Genomic DNA, 22,688 nt, shown 5'->3' on the forward strand with positions numbered 1-22,688 from the left:
TTTCTTTCCTGCTACAATAAAAAAATTCTTTATCCAATAGTCATCAACTTGGAAATTCACAGTTTTGCAGTTAGGCTAACAAGACTTATACAAATTCTACTGGATGAGCCAAAAAGTCTGGACCTATGTGTTGAGAAAGAAACAGTGTTTCTTATTACAGAACACTGACACAAGTTGTTGACTTTAATATCAATATGACTACAACAAAAAATTCTTCCAAGATTAATACTTAATGTTGAATTGGGGGTGAAAAAAGGGGTGAAAAAATAGAGCTTTTCATTCCTGAGGCTACTGTCATTCACATCTTTTAGCACACATAGAGTTCTGAATGGCAAAAAAAATTTCAATTCATACTCAAATCAACTCTTCAAGGGATTTTTGCAAGGGATTTATGCAATAGTATTTAGGCATAAAAGTGGAAGCTGAGGTTGAAGAGTGGGACACCAGACTAACTACACAAAGAAGTATATCCAGAATGCACTAATCAGTTCCCCAATATATAGAGCATCTCTTGCTATTGTTCAAAACAGTAGCATTTAGTGAAACTCATATATGTGATGAAAAAGTAATGGTAAAATTTTAAAAATAAGACAGAAGATTTGTTTCATTTAATCGATGTAACAGTTGTTTCTTTTGATTACCGTTAACACAAACCCAAGCTGGCATTTGTCTTATGACCAGCCAGCAAAACCCCTCAGGTTTCTGCTGAGGTCGCATTAACTTCAAGAAGCCTCAAGAACAAAAGCTGCATGCTAGATTTCAACAAGCTTCCATTATTCAGTACAAAACGTGCCCAACTGTGATACTGACAAAGCACACTTCAGTTTTCCTGTGAAAAATAGATTGAGCTCTTATATCATCCTTTTAATTGTTGCTGAATTCCTTGAAGTTACTGAAAGCCTCATACATAATTAAGTATTTTACACACTTTTATTCAACTGCACAGATGGCATTTGCTCAGCCCATCCAAGTGCTTTCTGAGGTCCTTCCGTGAACTACAAAAAATGATTGAGAAGAAAACTGAGCATCATTAATCCAATAATTAAGTCAAAATCATGCCAAAAACTTACATAACTGTCAGTGAAAAATACAGTAGTTTTCTGTTTCAACAAACTGGCTCATTAAATACTTGCTAAAGAATATTCCTGACTCCTTTTTCACTGCCGGAACTGCTCATTCCCAGGACAGAAAACATGTACTCACCAATTCCTATGGAGCTGGTCTCTAACACACAGGAGAAACAGGCACAAAGAAGCAGAAGCAATCACTGACATGTCAGAGCAGAAGGAAATAAGCTCTTCCACAGTTTCAGAAAAAACAAAGGGCCATAGAGCTCTAAGGCACTTATTTCTGTGGCACCAGAAAAACCCCAGATTTCCCTTTTGGATGAAGAACAATCCACGTGTTCTATCAGTACACAGAAAAACTCAGTCTACCTGTTCTTTAATATAACCAAAATTGCACAGTACCTGGAGTTGGGAGTAGAATTTTTTTGTTCCAGTCAATTTTATAGCATCATCTCTCTACTGTTCATCTCCATGTGCAAAGATCTGTCTCTATGTAATAGCTTATTCATGATTATATAATGAATATATATATAATTATTTGTTATTATTTTAGAAAGACAAAAGGCTGGCTTCATCACTTGATTACCCTACTCAAATGCATACACTTTCCTTTTAAAATTAAGAAGAGCTCATAGTCATTGCCCATTTACATGTACACTGCACCCTAAATGTTATGAATTAATCAAAGGTAAGGCAACATAAGCAAACAACATTTTGGACACAAATGGGAAACACTTCTCCCCACACACCCTGCCACAAAACTTTTAAGTTCTGACAGCTTTCCATTGTTCTGCATTCAACAGAAAACACGAGCAGCAAAGCACACTGAGACCATGAACATGGGAAGCAACAAGATCATTGAGAGTAGTAACTTGGCCTACAAATTAGTAGCAATGGTAGGTCTAGAGTTTGGAGATGGAATATTTTTATTTCACAATAATTTTAGCATGACCTTACCTGAACATTAACTATAATTAATCTGCTTGAAAACTCTTTGTCACATCTGTGAAGAAAGGAGCAGAGCATCTCAAGCCTCCTAGTGACACAACTCTTTTTTTTATTAATGAACTGCTCTCAGGAGTGACAAGACACAGTGTAGGAATCAGCACTAAATGAAACGCCAGTTGTGGGTGGACCATCCAGGCAAAGACAGAGGACAGTCAGGCACCCAAACCACCCCATTTTATCAGTATCTGTCAAGCTGAAGGGTAAGTAACTTTCTCCTCAACTGTATCCAAAGGCTCTACTCAACATCTACATGCAAGCTATCAACTTGCTGCTAACACAAAGTGCATTTAAAATTTAAACACCTTTAAGTGGGAACATACTGAAGTAAACTCTTCTCTTTACAGATGATAATGGGATTAGGACTATTCTCACAGCACTGTGAATTCTGTATGTCCTACATTTAGTAAAACACATCATCTTTTGATCAGAGATCACACAGTAATCAACAAAGCTGCATGAGGAACAGTGGCATTTAGGCCAAACCAAATCATTATAGAATATACTGGGTTTAGAGTTAAGAATGCATCAAATCACCACCAGATTTTATAATTCAAACAACATTCAAAGAGCAAGTAATAAATGTGGTATTTAAAAAAGCATTTTCCAAATACAAGGTTACTTGCATTCATCTTATTACACTAATATTAATATCATATAAAGTTATTCCCATTTTAACAAGTTATTTATAATTACAATTTATCTTTATTTATCTGCATACTAATAACAAGTATGCTACCTAAAGAATATACTCTTACCATTCATTCTCCAGTAAAGCCTTTGACATCAAGTTATTCTGCTTTCCAAACTATTAAAAACCTGTAATGAATCACTAAATGTCACTAGAATTTCTTGATTACAAGTGCAACTGCCTAACTTTTAACTTGTCTTAAACTCAGTATCAATAATCTGCTGCAGTCTGTACAAGGTCATTTGCATTAAATTGCAGTCTTTTGTTTTCACTGCTGTAAATTTATTTGATGTTTTCAGTTCTGTGCTGAGCCTCAAAATGTAGGTTGATTAACAGCTAAGAAAGCTACCTTTCAAAGAAACACACACAGAACCTAACCTCCTAAAATGAAAAGTTGCCTTTTAAAATACATACTGCATTCAAGGCCACCAGTGAGGGTAAAACCAGCTCACTGGATTGAGATCTATGACAGCAATATCAGTCTACTCTACCCAAGAGAAAAACACAGCAAAGGGAGCTGTGGACAAGCACAGCTTCTCTGACATCTAATGATCTGCACCACTGTTTCCATACTGCCTGCATCACTGCAACAAATCTGTCATCTGTTTCCCTTAACCATCACCAGAATCAAACTTTGCATTTATTTCCATACATTCACAAACACAGCAGACCAGTTTTCACACACAAATATCCTGCTCTCATCAGACCTTGCAAGTTCCTATTCCTTGAGAACAGAGCCAAAGTCCTGTTTATGCAAAAATAATAGGGCATGATGTATTCACACAAACCTACTAGACAAGGTTATAAAAAACTTTTCAAGGCAGCAGCACCACAGTTTAAAATGATGCATCACAAATTGTGTCACAAGAACAGCATGCTAGCATCCAAAGGCAATTACATCTAAAATACAGTTAATACGTAGTTGTGTTACTAGTTACTCATCACTGCTGCACAGCATTAGACTTTGCTCCTGCTCCAGAGGAAGCAGCAGTGGGGGAATCCACTCCCCTGCTCATTCTGGGAAACCAGGGGAGATTTCAGCCCTCTCTGGTAGCTCTTCTGCAATAACACAGCTGAGAGAAGTGGGTCGTTTTCCAGTTCCTGCAACAACATAATTATTGTTGGAGTTCCAGAGACAAGGCCAATTTTGGCTTTAATAGCAACACAGTATCAACATATTTGTGGCCATAAGAGGCTAGTCCAATACAAATGCACTGAATTAAGAACCTCAGAAACAGCAAAGACCCACAGGCTTAACTCTATTATCTCATATACCTACTGTTCTACAATTCTTCATTCACCAAGGATGCTTTAGTATGCAGAGTTTTCACTGAGTTTATGAGTCAAAATCATTGATAAACTCAAATTTAATTTTACAGTTACTCAATAAAAATAAAGCAAGTGGTAGCATTTGCAAAAATTACTTCATATGCAAAGTGGCTTTCACAAGTAAAAACTACAGTCATATAGTAATTACATTCTGCTGTACAAAAAATGCTTTTGCACAAATTGCTTTCTCCACTATCAAGATTAGATTAACAGACTTTTATCTCTGTCTCTCGAAATCTGACAAAATCTATCATTTCTAAGAAAGGATATCTACTTCAGCTTTACAAAATATTATCTAGTCACAGGGGTTTATGTAACAACTGAGTTATTTCCCAATTTTGCCCGTTTCTTTCTTCCACTATAAATGCTCAATTCAATTCATTACATAGCAGTGATTGAGGTCAACGAATGGCTTTGATTTAGAATCACAAACAGAGTGATCTGTGGCAGCAGAAGCAGATTCTGCTTCCAAGTGTCCACTGCCAGGCATCACAAGCTCATAGCAAGGAAGGCTAAGTAGGACACACAGCCACATCCTCCACCATCACAGCTCACACCCTAACGTTCCCCTCCAAACAGTCAGGGAGATGCAGGACACCTGTAAGTGCCAGGGTGTAACTGCAGCACAGCCGGGAAGATGCACACCCTATTGGGCCAGCAGCTCCCGAGGGAGGCTGGCAGGTGTGCAGATAACACCCACACCAGTTACCACAGCAACACGGAGCTCCGCGGCACCGTCCCACTTCCTCAGGCATTCGAAAACACTGAGGAGCTCAAGGAATGCAAGCTGCTGGAAAGCCTTTCCTCCTGTCCACGGCAAAGGCAGCCCTGTTAGCCTCAGAATTCTTCCACATCACCACCCTAACTAATACAAGTCTTTCAATTGCTATTCACTTTCTCTACCTCCTCACATGAGCAAGCCCCAAAATTTTATCACACTGGAAGGAATACTTTAATTTGACTACCTTTGGTATGGCTAAAAAAAGCTTGAAGAGAAGTAAAGAGGCAACATGAGTATGCCTTCCAAAGACAGCAGATAGATGGTTTAAACTAATGGGGGGCAGGAATTTGCATAGTCACTCTTCCTTTTCTAGGAAATAAAGACACTTGGATTACACAGATTCCTTCACAATGATCAGTGAACCTTAAATTTGAAATTATTCTTACTTGGCACTTTTAAAAGCTGCTACCAATTCAGACATAATGAAAGAAAGGAACTGTCTTCAGATCCATGCCCACAATCTGACAAGAACAGAAAAAAAATATTTTATATGAAATGTACAGATCAAAATAAGAAACTGTCACACAACAGCTGCAATATACAATATCCCTCTAGGAGGCAAAAGAGCCACTGGCAGCATACCCTGAAACCTAGAGATTTATGCTAAAGTAGCAGAACCTGGGTGGGTGAGCTGCAGTGGCAGCTGATCACTCTACAGCACAGAATGAAAGAATGAAAGGTTTCCATGAAACTTTTCTATGAAAGGTGCCAGTCTGTCCCTCTTTCTTTCCTGCATTAAAACAAACAGGCCAGCTGTCCTTGCCTACTGCAGAACCACTTAAAGGCCCAAGTCTCTGACCCCTGCAATGCCACACCTGTGCCAGAGCACCATCACCTCAAATGCACATTTGTATCCCGTTACACGACCAGACACTGACATATTCTGGTCTGACTGACAAATCACAGCAGCCCACACAGCTCACACTTCTTCCTTGCTGCCACTGTAAATGCCTGCCAGAAAGAGAGCAGAAGCAAACAACAACAGGCTGGTTTGTTCTTGACATCCACGTTCATCCTTCTGAAAGCTGACCTGTTGTACAACCCACCTGCTGAAGGTGGTGGCAACACTCTATGATACCCAGTCATAACTGATCCATGATAGAGATTAACTGAACAAACCACCATGATGAAGTGAAAGAAAGTTAGTGAAAGTTCACTCTGAAATCTGAAAATCACAACCAGTGCCTTCTTATTAAGTAGATTTGTTCCCTACGTGTCCTGAGAGAAGCATCTGCTCATTTTTCTGGCAAAGAATGTTTTTACAACCTTTTGCTCCTGTTACCATAGCACTGGACGAAATACAATATTGGCAGATGAGAATGGGATTCTGGCCTCTTATGCAGAGACAGTTAGCCAAGCCCAGATCTCCCTTCTGCACTTACTAGAGAACTTTCTAGAAATATAAGTCACCTCCTCAGCTGAGGAGTCCCAATCTGATTCCCAACAGTAAACTGCTAGAAATGAAGATTTTTCCAGAGCACTTCTTCTTCATGCTTGTAAGAGAGCTGTCAAAAAATAAAAAAATCTTAAGGTTACAGGAGGTTTTTAATTTCGACTAGACTCAAACTTTGCTGTGCTGCTACAATCTAAGAATCTCAGAAAATAAGCAGAAAAAAACCCTTTTCTGCAAGCACTGTAAGTAGCAATTATTCTTTTTTCTAGCTTAACAAGCAGTTTTGGTCCATTTACTTCAAAATTATAAGTAAACCTTCTGTCAATTGCTATGTAGCTCAAGAACAGCAAGCCAAGTTGCTATATTCAACCTGCAGCATGTAACTTAACAGCACAGCATCAAATGTTCTGTCATTATTTCCAGTAAGAGCTCTATTTTACACACGCATTTTCTAAGCATGACCTACTTTCACATTAAGAGCAATACTTCTTACCCAAAGAGAGACTCTTTCATGCAAGTGGTAACTTAGTTTCTCAAAACAATACATGGCCATTTTACATGTATAAAAGGATGTACATTTGATTTTCCATGTTAACTATACTGCAACTGTAACACAGTAACCTCAATCCAATTTAAATACTTCTTCTTTCTGCAAATTACCACGTTACTTTTTAAAGAATTAACAAGTATCACACTGAGTTATCAAAAGCAATATGCTTGATAACCAAATCCAACCTTGGCAAGGTTTTTCTCCACATACAATAGTTCTAAGATTCCCCAGACTTGAAACAAAGCAATGCAGGTCACTGAGCCATTTCAGAATTTCTCTCTAACAATATGGAGAGTTTTCTGTCTGGTAAAGAAAAGCCAGGACTTGAAACACAAACTACCAGGAATAAGGGTCTTCTTGCTTAACTATAAAGGCCATCATTCAGAACATCAACACGATGAGCTTGAAGAAACCATATTTTTTTTAATTCCTTCAGAACAATATCAGAATTTCATACAGTAAATGTTTAAATCTGCTGTCTTAAAACAAAGCACTAGCATTACCTAATAGCCCATGGGCCCCCTGGCAGAAGCTCTGTAAATTCTATAAGGTTGTTTTTATGCCTCCACACAAAGAAAGCAGATGATGCACCAAATATATTCTTTGAATCAAAAGCATTTAATAAACTTAAATGAATACAACAAACCCCATGAGAATGACTGCAGTACCAAACAAGAGCTTCTATTTCTAAATTGTTTCCTTTGTTCTAACATTTTGATGTCAGCTGAAGACAACACCTATCTATAACTCATGTGAAAAACACACAAAATTACACACGAGAACATTTTGAAAAACAAAACTTCAGCAATATCCCAGTGAACATCCAGGGAAAAATCTCCATGCAGGACACTGTAGAGGCAGCAGCTAAGGACGTAGTTCTAGCAAAACACCTTCAAAAAAATCAATCAAGGTATTTGGGATCCAACAGAAGACAGCTCTGTAAACCTGGAAGCAATTCTAAAATGAAAAATAAGCAGCACATACAATGGTACAAGAAGTTCTACAAAGTCTGTCCTGAAAAAGCTGGTTACCATAAAAGCTTCAGAAAAGGACAGAGGAATGAATCAGACAAACACTCCCAAAGTAGGATAGCGCATCTGCAATGCTCCAAAATTCACAGCTGCCCACCTCTGCACACATATTAATGATGTTCCATTGCTCAGCTTCCACTAAAGCACTTCAGTAACAAAAAAACCTCATCTGCAGGCACAATCTTATTTTACCAAAACAGGTGAAATAATAATTTTTCTTGTCTCTGTTTATCTAATGTGAGCCCGATTTTCACCAGGCCCTTTAAAGTTTGTTCACATACTGATTTCAGCACTTACTGGTGCTGTTCTGCCCAAGACCTCTATAAACATTCCTCAGACAATCCTATATCAGAAAGAATGCATTTCTTTAAGAGCAACTCAACACCTTTTTTCCTCTATATTTATAGAATTTTTACTATTTTCAATATGTATAGATTGGTAAGCATCCATGTTGAACAGAGAAGACACCATCAGTCAGACACCTCATCAAAAGATAAAAATGTACTGCAATTTTTACCCTACAACAGCCATATCCAGAGTAGCCCAGTAAAACTTAAGACGAAGATTTTCATGAAGTAAATTAAACCATTATCTTCCTCAGCTAACAAAATAACTAATAATTAATTTTTTCAAATGCAACAGTTTTAAAAGTCTTTTTTTTCAAAAAATTTTCAAAGAAAAGTCATATACAGACTATGGTTGTCTCAAATAGGGGAAACACTTCCTTTCTGCTATACAATCTAAATGCAGTGACAAATATTTCAGGAAGGAGTCATTTTAATCCCACAGTTAAGAATTATCATGCTGTTCCCCACATAGGCCAAATTCCATCATCTCTAACTAGAGCAGTAGCAGACAGCTTTCCACATGCTGGGAACTCTCCCAGTGGCCAGAGCTCTCAGCCCCAGAACGCATCTCGAGGGCTGCACGTGCTGCATGCAGCGCTGCAGGGCCAGCACACATCCACTGCACTGCGCTGCACTGGAGCAGCTGCCACAGCACACAGGGGACACAGCATTACCTGGGCAGCACCAAACTGCAAAAATGAAAACTTCCAGCATGGAAGTGTAAGTGACACTGCAGACCGGTGAAAGAACATGAGACTCCTCTCACAGCAGTTTTATGCTCCAATAGAGGATATGAAGAATTCCCATGACTGTGTTTACTTTCACCATAATTATGACACAGGCTGAGTCTCAATCTTCACTTATTCACCTAATTTTAATGTTATTCTTCTGACAACTCTGTGCAATTTGTTGTCACAAAAATAGAAACGTCAAAGAAGTGAAATGACAAAAATAAGAACATTTCAACTGCTGAATGCTCCTTCTATGCCATAAAAGATTCTCCTGCCTCGGATTTTTCTTTTTAACGTGAACTCATTTTCAAGTTGTCTCAACATTTTGTTACAACTATATATTCAGCAAGTTCTACTACCATCTGAAAGAAGAGTTTTCTCTACACCTTCATGAATTAAAAGTGCTGCATGAATGACCTGTTCATTTGACAAGACATGCCTAAATAACATCACCTCTCTATCCATCCATCCAGCTATGGCAATAAATAAAACTATCCTGAAGAGTTTCACAACATGAATCCTAGGTTTTAAGACAAAGAGGCACAGAGAAAGCACGAATTTTCAAGCTGCTTTTCAGACAAGCAATTCTCTCCTCCTTCAAGAAGGATCTACCAACTGCGTAACCTCTAATCCTCCACCTTCCTAGACACAAGCAGTTGGATTTTTTTGTATCACTCATCATCTTCCAGTCATTTTACTGAACAGTTTGTCCCTATAAGTCAGGAAAAACCACTCATTTTGCCCCTACAATTAGTCACAGAACACCATGCAAACAATTCTTGAAGGACTGTGTTCAGAGCCCTAAGGGCATATGGAATCCAGACCAAAATAAACTCCTTCCACTGTTTGCACACAAAAGCTGAACTTACCCTGATTTGTGAAGTACAAGATCTAGATATGACATCACATAAGAGCTGTGCTACTTAAAATCAACAGAATTAGGTATAAGAAGCTGCCTGCCCAAGTTGGGATCAAGTCTGTGCAGAGGCACTTACCTGTTTAGCACACAGAAAAAAAAACCAAGCTAAAAAAGAGCTAAATGTAATAGAATTCAATACTCTGAGACTTTACCAGTGGCAAATAAATCTCATTTCTTCTCTGTGTCCTTAACAAAAGCTACAACTAAAAAAAAAAAAAAAAGAAAATTTCAGGGAAAGTAAAACACATGGAAAATATTAACCTCTGCTCATCATAAGAAAACAAGGGAAAATCCCCTTCTCTTTGGAGAACTTTTAAGCACAGCTTTTACAGACACAAGTGGATTATTGGCACTGTATTCCCCACTTGTTCTTTAATGAAAAAAATTCTTTTATATGTGTATAAGTGGTTAAATAAGTTATAACTCTACATTAATTATCCAACTGGTGATTGAATGACACAATTCATAAGAGCCTGTCTTGCATAAGGAGTACAACTTATAAACCATACTTTAATGAAGGGTCTCAAAATGGTACAAACATCTATAAAAAGCTCATCACACTAACAAGCTCTGTTTCCAAGGACCTGCATTTGGTGGACAGATGAGTATACACATGAGAACAACAAAAATTAGAGGCTTACCCCTCCCTCTTGCTCCAGTCATCAAAACTGCATATATTTGTAGCATATACTGGATTACTGACTCCAATAAATGTAAAGATTGCATATATATTTAGAAAATACAAGATGTACATTTTAAGCAGATGATAAAATGGGAATGATTTACAATAGTTCTATTAACTCATTCCATCAAGTGTCCTCAGTTTGGAGTTGATTTAATTATTATCACCACCAGACAAATGTAATAGCAATGCAGAGTCTACTGATCACTTTCTATCTTCTATTATCCAAACCGATTCATTTATACAGATGCACATGTAGTCAAAGAATTACCTCTTTCTTTCAGGAATGGACTGCTCTTATGACAGTGTACTCAGAATGTGATAGAAATGCTTCAAAACCAACACCCTCACTAATTTAGGCTGATTACACACTTCTCTTTGATCCAGAGATTCTGCATGCTCAATCATTCTGTCCCTTCTGAGACAGTCACTTCATGGGCATCACACCTCTAAGGACACAAAGATCAATAGGCCTAAATCTTTGAGGCTAATTCCTGAGATCACTAACAGAGGAATAAAGTGAGAAAACTGAGTACATCAGAAAACACTGCAGACTGATTTATCATAAATAACAAATAAATGTACTGTCACAGTTTCATTCTTCTCTACAACTCCTTTCACTCCCAGTTCACTAGTTATTAGTCATGGTGGAAAAAGCCCATTAATTTTACTACCACCATTTCAGCACACACATCTATACTCCATCACATAAAAACCTTAGCTCTCTTTCCCACAAATGAAATTTATCTAGCTCTTATTAAACTGACATGAGTAACTCAACACATTAATTCCCTCTCCTTGAAAGGCAAATCCAACACCAATTTGCGCAAAAAGCATTTCAAAGGATCCAGTATATATCATATTCAGGATACAGAAACTACAGTATTAAATAGAAGCAATATCCCCAAATAATCCAGGGAATGGAATTACAGTGGACAGTGCAAAATACTTCATATAAGAGATATAAAACTCCATCATGGAATAAATGCAAGGCAAAAGAATATGAAAGGAAAAGACAGAATTGCTTATATTCCCATTATTTATTTCAAATGTCTAGCCTTTCTAGAATACCATTAAATCCTAAGCCTTAGCTCCTAACAATAATTCCATAGATTAAGCAGCATTACCTCTCAAACTTAATTTAGTATTCCTGTACTTTACCCAAGAAAAATGGGAAACCAGTGTACATAGTTCATACTTTCCAAAGTATTACTTGAATTATCCTATAATTCATTACTTTTCTGTCAAAACTAACCACTCCTTTTTTGAGCATCTGCTCATATTGGCATTTTTCAGTGTTTCTGAAGCCTGTCATCCACTCAGACTGTTCTTTTGCTGTTAGCAGTGTGGGATAAGAGGTTGACTTTTGTTTTTACTATTTCTCATCTCTTTTTGGCTAAGTATTTTTGGGTTGTCCCTCCACAGACCCTACATACAGATAAATGTATGTTAGCTGATTCAAAAATAGCCATTTAATTTGGGATATTTAACATTTTTACATTTCCCACAGGTTGCAGCAGACCTGTGGTTTTTACCCAATTAAAAGTAGGTAGACAACAAACTTGCACAACCTGCAGCAAACACTCTGCCTTACATAGAAAGCTATGAACAAGCTCCACTTCTCAAGCCAATTTACAAAGTCACCATCTAGTTAAAAAAATTACAGTGAATTACAAATGCTGCAATGGCCAGCATTGCTCAAACTTACAGTATAAAAGGACACACTTAAAGATAATTGAGAATCGGCATTGTATGTTGAGTGAACACATACTATTTAATGATAATTATTAAAGTGAATCAAGACAAATCAGTGTGCTTTGAATTCATACCTCACTACTCAGTAATAAATGGCTTTGTACATTTTGTTTCTTAGACACACTAAAAGTTTGTGTTTGAACACAGATCAGACTCAGAAATACTACTTCAGCTAAGCTAGTATATTCCTGTCTGGCAAAAGCAGCAGTGTCAAGAAGAGACTTTGTTGTACGAGACAGACTCGGCAGAAAATCAAGCACTGATTCTGCTTTTGGAAGCCTCACATCACCCACAGGTTATGTGCACCAACCCTCTCATGTTTAACAGGTGTCAGCCCCACTGCTCACAGTTTTCATGGGGAGGCCACACAAACAACATCTCACGTTTGCACCACAGACCTTCAGGCCCAAAAAGCAGCACTACTGCTGCACAAAAGTTCAAAATAACCACATTTGATAGCTGGGATCTTGATGAACTTCTCACTTACCCTAAACTGTCCATCTAACAGCTCAGCGCCTCAGCCATTCCCTCCTCCTCCCTCACTTCAAACTCCCCCATCCCTGAGCAAAGCAATGGCACTGCTCTTGTCAGCAGGAAATTCACAACGAAGTTACAGAATACCCTAATAAAAACATTTGCATTTACTTAGAAGAGCTTTTAAGGAAAAAAAAAATAGTAAATTTATGCGTTGGCACAAAGCTAGCTTTGGCTGTGTGTTATATCCAACACAGGCTACTAAAATCCCAGACCAAGAAATATTTTTTCCTCACCCTGCATTTCACTGAGCATAAAACAACTTCATCAAGGTAACACTACACCAATAATAATAAAGCAAGTGCTTATTGTTATTCCAACTGAAACACCATTAAGAATACATATTACAATGACATCTACTGGGAAATAAGCTACAAGAAAATGGAATAGCACATATAGAGTCTATACTTCAGAGCATATGAATTTAAATTTGACAGAGCAACTTAGTTGTTGCACCTGAGAAACAGAAAATCAAGATTTCTCACTGAAACAGACACAACTCACTTGCAAAAATGTATTAGCTCATTTACTTCAAGAAAGAATTGCCAACCTAACTAGTGAAAGCCCTGAGAATAGGAAATGCTCCTAAATTCAGTGTGCTGTGATGAGGTTTCATCTATTGACATGGAGTTTTGCTTCATAAAGCAGCCCAATGACTGAAGTTCCTGGCAGGGGTATCCAACAAAATTTACAAAACTTAGATTACTAAGCCAGAGGTCAATTTCAGGTGTGCAATTAAGTGTGAAAACAGCATTTGAAACAAAATTTAAAAAAAGATAAAGGGACATCAGCATCTAGACATAGATTCTACTGAGTAAATCTGCTGCAAACATGGTATTTAAATCAATGTTTTTCATCAAGAAAATATTCTGCTGAACAATACAGAGTAAGATTTTACTTGCTTAAAGCACTGACTGGAGACGCTCTTGCCTCACATAGGCACCACTTCCTGCCTCAGCACTAAGCCACAAAGATTAATAACTGTAAACTCAAGTAAAACACAAGCAATGGACAATAAATTTCAGAGAGCTGATTAACTGTAGGATGCAGAAGCTTTCTACTCTGAATTAAAATTCTTGATCAATATAATTCAATAACCACAGTCTGAAAATAAACTATAGAAGGGAACAACTAGAATGCCACTTGTAACCAACATTTAGTGTTACAACACTTATATTAGCAACTTGCATATATACAAATTTTATTTTCATACCTACACATACAGTATTACCACCAGCAACTCCAATTACCACTAATAAAATGGCTCATGCTGTTTTCATATCCACTCAACAGAGGCTCAGTCCAACACTTCCTGACCTCCAGGTTGAACTTGTGGTACTAATAAATGCATTAAATTTGCTTTCCTGGCAAAACACAGCACAGGTGATGAAAATGGAAAGTAGATTGGTTGAGTGATAAATTCTTAAACAACTTTGCCAGCATCACTGACTCACTTAAAGGAAACATGCTCTAGTTTATTCTCACTGAAGTTCCCAAACCTAAGGAGCCACTTTAGCGGTAGCCAGGCGGCTGCAGGAGCAGCCTCTGTGAGAGGAGATCAGGAGCTGCCCCCACATCAGCCAGAGCCAGTTCTAAGCCAGCTCCAAAAGGGCCCCAGCACTGGCAAAAGCCAGTCAGCCATGCTGGAGGCATCTCTGTGCCAAGGCATCTACCAAAGAGTAAAGAGCACTGTGAAGCAGCTGGGAGAGGAGTGAGAAAGGTGTGAAGAAGACAACACTGCATACAGCAAGGTCAGAGAAGGAGGAAGGGGAGGAGGTGTTTCCAGGCACTGAAGTGGAGATTGCCCTGCAGCCCTGGAGAATCCCACGGCAGGGCAGGTGGATATGCTCTGAATGAAGCTGCAGCCCGTGCAGAGCCCACAGAAGCAGCTTCTGGCAGGGGCTGCAGCCTATGGAGAGAAGTCCATGCAGGAGCAGGCTTTGGGCAGAGCAGTGTCTGTGGGACACCCACAGCAGCAGTCTGTTCCTGCAGGACTGGATGCTTTTGGGAAGAACCCGTGCTGGAGCAATTCATGAAGAACTGCAGTCTATGGGAAGAACCTGGGATTTGTGCTCCAAAGAGTTTTGGAGCACTTTATGAAGAACTGCACCCCATTGGAGGGAGGCCACATTGGAGCAGGAGAAAGACTGAGAGGAGGAAAGAGCAGCAGAGACAAAGTGATATGAATGAACTAGAGCATCCCCCATTTCCTGTTCCCCTGCACCCCTGGAGAAGGAGGAAGTACAAGAGTTAGAAAAGAAGGGAGTGAAATTGAACCTGGGAACGGAGGACTGGGGGAAGGTGTGTTTAGTTTTGACTGTTTCTCACTGTCCTACTCTATTTTTAATTGGCAGTAAATTAAATTAATACTCCCTGAGCTGAGAGTGGTTTGCCCACGAGAGTAGTTTGTCAGTGACCTCCTTGTCCTTAACTCAACCCATGAGCTGGGATTTTTCCTTTTTTCCTTACTTTCCTGTTGCTCAGCTGAGGACTGAGAGTAAGAGAACAGCTTGGTGGGCACCTGGCTGACTTTCAAGCTTAATCCACCAGTGCATATTCAAATTTAAAATCCCACTTTTTCATGAAGTCCTACCATAGGCTGATGGACAAGATATACCCATGTAACATTCACTGAACTTAGGAGGAAGACAGTATAGCCCATGTATTCATTACTACTCTCTCATAGGTTTTTTAGAGTTTCAGCTTGTTATCATCTTCCTGAACTTCTGGACTAATACTCACTGGAGCTAATCAATATCCACTTTCATGCCTGCAGAACAAGTGTTCCATCAATGCTAAGATTAATCACCCCTTCACTAAAGTTGGATTATAGAATAAACAAGCTTAGGGAACAGAAAGAGCAAAACCAACTTTCCTCTGATATTCACACTTCTGAAAACTAAATAGATTTTACAAATCTAACTCAGTCACCTCTGTTAAGGTGATACACCTCTTCAGTAAACTGAAGAGAGATCATTCTTGAACTTGTTTATAAACCATATTTCCTGCAATTCCCTGTATAATTACACAAGTTATATACTGGTACCAGTCATTACAAGCAACTCCATGGAAATTTGCCATTACTGAAGCTGTAACCATGAAGTTGCTGTTTGTAAAGACCACCATTCCTGTCATTTAAAACTAATATGCTAAGAGATGCCTTATTCTCTTGTTCAGCCTACTGAAGATGCTTCCAAATCTACAGCCACTTGGGTTGCTTATGAGATCTAAGTAAAAATAACAGATATGTGAAAAGCAACTATGAAACTCACTGATCTATGGACTGTAGTAAAATTACCAAGAAACAAGCAGTTTTCACCTTTATGGCTAGTTAAATAATGTTATCTGCAGGAATGGAAGTAGGTTATTTCTAGTAATCAGCAGGATGGATTGATTACTAAGAACAAGAATAAAAATATTCTTTCAACCATATCCCTCACAAACACCAGAAGCTTTCTGTATATAAAATGCAAACAGTGATGGCAACATGAAGACTATGAAGGGAGGAAAATCAGAAGTTCCCTCTTCCTTTTCAGTCACTAGAGCTGACAAGTAAAGCATAATAATAATACTGAGTAACTAAAAAATATAGAGCCTTTTAGAAGAACCCAGCCAACACAGCTGGATCAGAGAAATCAGAGGTTCCTTCTGAAGGCTGGGCAGAGGACAGAGGCTTGGCTTTTCACTCAGTTCTGCATGCTGTGGTGGAGGGACCACTCCCCACCTCAAATCTCTGCACACCAGACACTTACAGGTTGAAATGTCTGCACCTGGTAATTTTTCTGACTCTTTCAACAAAGAGTTACAGACACAAGCATTCAGTTACTCCAGAAAGCTCCATGCACTGCACAAACAAAAAGCTGATTTTTAAAAAGAGCAGTGATAATGAGAAACAAACAAAAGATTATTTCAGAAAAGACTTATACAGGACAAGCTCAAAGAAACTTAACAGGGCAAGCCAGTGTTGGAATTTATGTCAGTAACAAGATGTGCAAGTGACATAACTGTATGGTCTTGTTACTTATACTACCGTAAGTAGAAATTTTCTTTATGATACTCCCGAACAAAATTAAGCAGGAATATGAAAGGTTTGTAAACACAACACACTGCCCAATATAACTATTACCTGTTTTTTATGAAAGACCAGATAAATCAATGTAGACTGCAAATACCAAGTACATCAAAAAATCAGATTTTATAGAATTACTCTGTTGCACATTTAGACTGAGACTGAACTTGTAACAGGGGACACAGCACTACTACATAAAGCATTGAAGAGACCATATAAAATTTAACCTGTGATTGACATTGTGTCACATACCACACAAACATCCTCCTAAACAAAAAAGCTTTTCTTCCCCTTTTCTTTAAGGAGCAGCATGAAATAAAAAACCTGTATGATTTCTCCAAGTTATTAGAAGAATAAGACATTTTTGACATGAAGAAACTTTTTCCCCTCAAACAGCAGTCTTTTCTTTCACTGCTGCAGGTCCATTTACTATGTATTTGCTATATGTCCTATAATTTTCCACAAAATTTAAAGCTGATGTTCTCTGATACACTACCATATCACACACTCAAGGGAAGGATAACATTTTATGTAACATTCCCTGTTGCTAAAGTCATCAAGCTACATATCAATCATAATTTGGATAAACACTGACAAAATTTTTAAGAACAGATTTTTCATTTTATAAGCAGAAGTCAAATGAGTCACAATTGCCACAGCTCTACTACTATGAACTGGCAATTTCCTCATGTATGAGACTACATTTTAATTATTTTGAAGCTGTAATTATGTTGCTGGGTGGGGGGGAAGAGAAAAAACCCATTTGCTTTAGCGCTGAATTTCAAATTCTGTTACACTGATCTGTGCCTCACTGGCTTTTGCAACAGTTTTTGTACTGGACAATAAAACTTCAAAGCGGCAACTGGCATAGCAAGGGAGTGGCTTGGCTACTGAAATAGACAATACAGGCCAATGAAGGGCCCTCAATGTCCCCATCACCACAGCACCTACCATCCTGCAGATAAACTTCAGGTCTCAGTCACACTCTGAGCCTCCCCTAGATCTCAACATTATCCACAACACATCTTCTGTCAGCAGTGAAATACTACAGGATTACAGTAGAATTAGTTCATCTTCATTACATGACTTTCTGGATGATTACTCTTCCATGCAGTTCAGAGCACTTACAAACTCATCTTCCCCCAAAAATTCAAGGCTACCATTTTGAAAATAATTTGGACTTCCTTCAGACATAACAACTTTGGAATGATAAATATTATTAAAAGCAAAACCACAAATATCCAATTAACCAACAGTTATTCCCATTAATCTATTCCCCTCCTGTAGAGCAGAAAAAATCAGTTTTTTACAGAGATCTGGTGCAGCAGTTTACGTAGCTGTGGCACGGTGAAGGTGGGGTGAGCTCGCTGACAGATCTGTTACTAGGACATTCACACCACTAAATCCAGAATGCCCTCACACTGAACCTCTTCTCCACAGCAAACCCACCCTGACATCTCTCAGAGGATTCCAAAAGCCAGAGCCTTCTGCCTGGCTGATGTCTCCATTCCCCACTTCCTTAAAAAAATAAGCATGTTGATGCTGTGACCCATACTGCATCTCACAGTCAATGCTCACAACACAACTTCATTCTTTAATTCTTACCTCCCCCTTAAAGCTCTGTGTTGCCATGATGCCTGGATAAATTGCCAGCAGTCGGGATATTGCTGTGTGGCGGTCAGAATCCATCAGGCTGACCAAGAGTGCCTCATTCTTTTCCTGCATTCACCATCTGTCTGTATCCATCTCCTGTGATCCCAGACTGTCCTTATGGACTGTGTGCTGTCTGAGGCAATAACCATCTTTTTTTCATTCTCTATTTGCGCAAAACAGCATGGAGTCCCCTTCTACAGTTTTCATTACGACACTAAAAGTGGATCTGTTCTGTAGAGATTTGCAAACTTTGATTTATACAAGGAATAAAAAAAAAGCCAAAGGAAAAAAACCCAACTACATGCAGTTCTTTCTACCTGGTTCTGCCTTCCAATACTCCTCTCCCATATTCCAGAAAAATCACTTGTCAAAAAAGCAGAAATTTAAACACGCTATGTCAGGTCATAACCGTAAGATTTCAACACGTCTCTTAAAAACCCCAAGTCACGCTAATTCAACATCAGAAGTGTCATTACATAATAAAATACATCTATATCATTTTACTGTAATTGACCTGTTTTGTAAATGACCCAAAATATGCAAAGTCTTCACTCTAAAGGACAGCTGGTCATTCAGCAATTCAAAGGAAATAGTGAGAGCTTTTTTACAGGGACATTCAAAGTATTCTCTGCCTCTGGTTAAATAGTCTCCCATTTTAACTGACAGAACAGTCTCAGCACAGATCTCATCGCTAGCTGCCCTCTGGAAACACACAAGCACTCTGCCCTTCGGGGACTGAATGCAAAACAATTCTGGGACGCTTCCGAATTCTCCCAATACTGACACCGCAAATCCACATCATCCCCCTCTACCTTTCTCTCCTGCACACTCAGACATGTCTTAGGGAGTCTTCTTGTGTTTGGGGGGCAAAATTTTCATTTGGCCCTATTATCACTATCAAACTAAACAGAGAATATTTTGCCTTTCTTTCTACTAGAAAGAGAAATGAAAAAAGCAGAGTCGTAACACCAGCCTGGCTTTAGAGCAACCACCGCAAAACCACACTATGCGGTAGCACTTGCACTTCATCTCCTTCTCCGTAATTCTGTACCAGCTCTACTACATCACGCTTCCATCCTGAACCTACCCCTTGGTAGCTACCTTCCTATGGAATTCCACAGTCCTCCTCGAGAAGGGAAATACAAACGGATAGACATAACTCTACTGAAGCCTATGTCATTCTGCTCTAAATTAACAGGCACCAACACTGTATTTGCAGGAGTCAGCCGTGCCCTCGGTTCATCACATCACCTCGGCAGCAAAGCAGATCAGAATCTGCGGAGGGGACGAAAAGGGGGGACAGGGACACGATCTGGAATAAACATTTCATTCACAAAGTGGAAGGGATTCAATTTAGGAATCAATTCCATATTTAAGCGCCTCGTCACGCCGAGGTAGCTCACGCTGGAGGTGAAGCAGCTTTCCTCCCCCAGCCCAAGCTGCAGCAGCCGGCGCTGCCCGCCCGCCGCCGCGGGCCCGGCCGTGAGGGCGCGCCCTGCCCGGCCCCGAGCACCTGGATGTAGTTGGTCTCGCAGTACTCGGCCACCCGCTCCAGGTTCGTGTAGCTGTCGAACAGGGCCCGACGCCCCCCCGGGATCTCCTCCTCCAGCAGCATCTGTAGCTCCGCCATCTTCACATCCTCTCACCGACCGACCGACCGACCGACTCACCGACGGACAGACCGACCGTGCGTCCTTCACCCCCCGCCCGCTCCGCGCGCTCCCCCCGCCCCCCCGGGCTCCGCGCCCGTCGCCCGGGCCCGGCCTCGCGCCGCGCGCACAGAGCGCGCGCCAGACCCCCACCGCGGCGGGGGCGGGGCGCGGCCGCGCACCGCCTCCTGCGCATGCGGCCCCCCGCGCGCCCACTTGCGTGCCGGCCGCGCGCGGGGGGCGTTTCCGGCGGGAGCGGGGGAAGGGCGCACGGCCCGCGGGCGGCCCCAGTGCCGCTGTCCGGGAAACAATAAATAACTACGGGAGTGCGCCTTTCGGCCAGTCTGGCCTTCCCTCTAAATCGTTCTGTCTTAATTCACTCGTCCTGCAGAGCACGGGGCTGCGGCCACCTCTGCCCATAGCCCTGGGGGCTCCGAGCGCCGTATGACCCTCCTGCTCCTGGGCGGCCGCTGAGCGGCTCTTGGGATCGCCGCAGGAAGAGCAAAACCTGTCCTCTGTGGGGATCCTCTCTGGAAAGCTGCTGTTCTACGGGGGCTGAGGAAGGGCGAACTCCCAGCCTTGCCAAAAAAGCACATAATGAAGGGTCAGCAGAAAGAGAGGAAGGACAGCCTCGTGGCTGAGGCTGCACTGAGGCCATTAGTCAGGTCTGATCGGTCAGTTGCCGGCTTCAACACTGATTTCCTTTATGTGCCCAGGGAAGTCACTCCAGGATTGCGATGAAAATGCCCATCCTTCGAGGAGCGTGCAAGGCTTTCCCACTCAATTCCTCCACCTGAACCTAGAAGTAACCTTTCTCCCACAAAAAAACCCCAACCAAGCAGCCCTGTCGGCAGAAGCGTCCCAGCTCATGTGTCCCTTTGCAATGAGCTGCAGCTGTGATTACTCCCTCCTGGTCCCGTGCGGCTCCACAGAGCTCCTGCTGCCCGTGTGGTGCAGCCCTCCCAGCGCTCACGTTACAGACACCAGGTAGCTGGGCAGAGGACATCCCGCGCTGCAGGAACCGGGCAGCAGCCTGCTCCTACAGGAACGGCTGTTCTCTGCCTTTGATTGCTGTTGCAAAGGCATCCAGCTGGATATGCCTGACTTCTAGAATTGCAGATTACAAACACCCGGCGGGGTCAGGCAACAAACTAGTAGTCTCTGGGGCCAATCCTTGGAAATTTCTTGCCTTAAAAGAAAAGTAAGATAGAAATCCCTGCCCTGCGGGTCATTTCTTCTTAGCTTGCTTAGTTCTCCCATACGAAGGATGAGTCAGGCACAGTGTTCATCATACTGGTGAAAAAACCCTCATATGCAAATCATTTTTCTCCCATTTTAAAACATGGTCTGAAATTCACAACTTTTACTACTTTTCTACAAGCAGTTAGAGAGCCAAGGGCAATTTGGAGCTGCAATAGACTTACTCTCACAAAAAGGCTTATGAACTACAGAATACCCTGCCAGAGACACCTCACCATGATGCTTGTGGGAGGAGAGAGGTGACTGTTCATGAGCACCCGCGCTGTCACTGAACACCCATGGGGTCCCTGAACACCCGTGGAGTCAGGCTGCCTGCAGTTCTCCACCACAGTCTGGCATTCTGCCCTAAACCCACAAGGAGCAAAGAGATGTCTCTTGGTGCCCTCTACCCACAGAGTTTATAAACCATGAGATACACATCCAAAAATACTGGGTTTGGGGTAGTTAAAGAATGAATCATGGCTCTCAGCTGCCCTGCTGATTGTTAATGCATGTCTTGAGAGAGTGGTCTTTCTGCAATGGCTCAAGGAAGGAAAGCCAGCCAAATCAACTCAAGAAGGCTGCTGTACAGCAGTGTGGAGCTCCAAGCCTTATCCCACACCTCCAAGAATCATCCATGGCCAGGCCTCCACCTTCCCCCAGGGTGTGCAGCTGATGGATAATGCTTTTGCAGTTTGGTAACAGGCCCCATGCTCCCTCCTCCACTGCAGCTTCAGCTTGGATTCTGCTCATGTCACATCTGCTGCTGCTGTTGCAGCTCCAGGGGTTGCTCATGCCCATGCTTCCAAGACTCTTTGTGTTTGTGCCAGGCTGGAGGCAGGCTGAGGCTTTCCTTCTCTCCTCATTCATTTGCTTCTCAGGTGTGAAGTCAAGCTGTCATTTGGCAGCTCCCCAGTAAACCTACATGATCTTTCTCTTGGCAAAAGGAGAGAGCTGTCAAAATGTAAAGGAGAAGGTTCTCCAAAGATGCTGTTAGGAGTTTAAACTTGGATTAGCAGTACCAGAGTGTAAGGAAGGGGAATTATTTAATCGTGTCATCTTTCCTCTGTGCCCTTGGGTGCCACCAGGGCCTGCTCTCAGTGGAAACCTGTGAGAGCCCATCTGCTCTCAGACCTGCACTCAACATCAGCAAGCCTCCTTACAGGCAGCTCCCACCTGTGGGTCAGGCACCTCCTCACCTCTCAAAGGCTCTGCCTGTGGTTCTTAGGGTGTAAGAAAAAGCCTTATCTGAAATACATGCAC

At 41.0% G+C, this 22,688-nt stretch overlaps 1 protein-coding gene across 8 annotated transcripts in view; it reads right to left on the reverse strand.

Annotated features, from left to right (window-relative positions):
* Nucleotides 1–20,248, reverse strand: part of ABI2 (abl interactor 2) — a 65,030-nt gene extending 44,782 nt beyond the window's left edge. For all 8 annotated transcript variants that reach the window (XM_030952293.1, XM_030952292.1, XM_030952290.1 and 5 more), the window contains exon 1: nucleotides 20,051–20,248. In XM_030952293.1, the coding sequence (XP_030808153.1) occupies nucleotides 20,051–20,167 (117 nt within the window). In that variant the 5' untranslated portion in view covers nucleotides 20,168–20,248. The remainder of the gene's footprint in view (nucleotides 1–20,050) is intronic.
* Nucleotides 20,249–22,688: the final 2,440 nt, after the last annotated feature.

Source organism: Camarhynchus parvulus, chromosome 7 (genome assembly GCF_901933205.1).
Source record: "Camarhynchus parvulus chromosome 7, STF_HiC, whole genome shotgun sequence".
Lineage (NCBI taxonomy): Eukaryota > Metazoa > Chordata > Aves > Passeriformes > Thraupidae > Camarhynchus > Camarhynchus parvulus.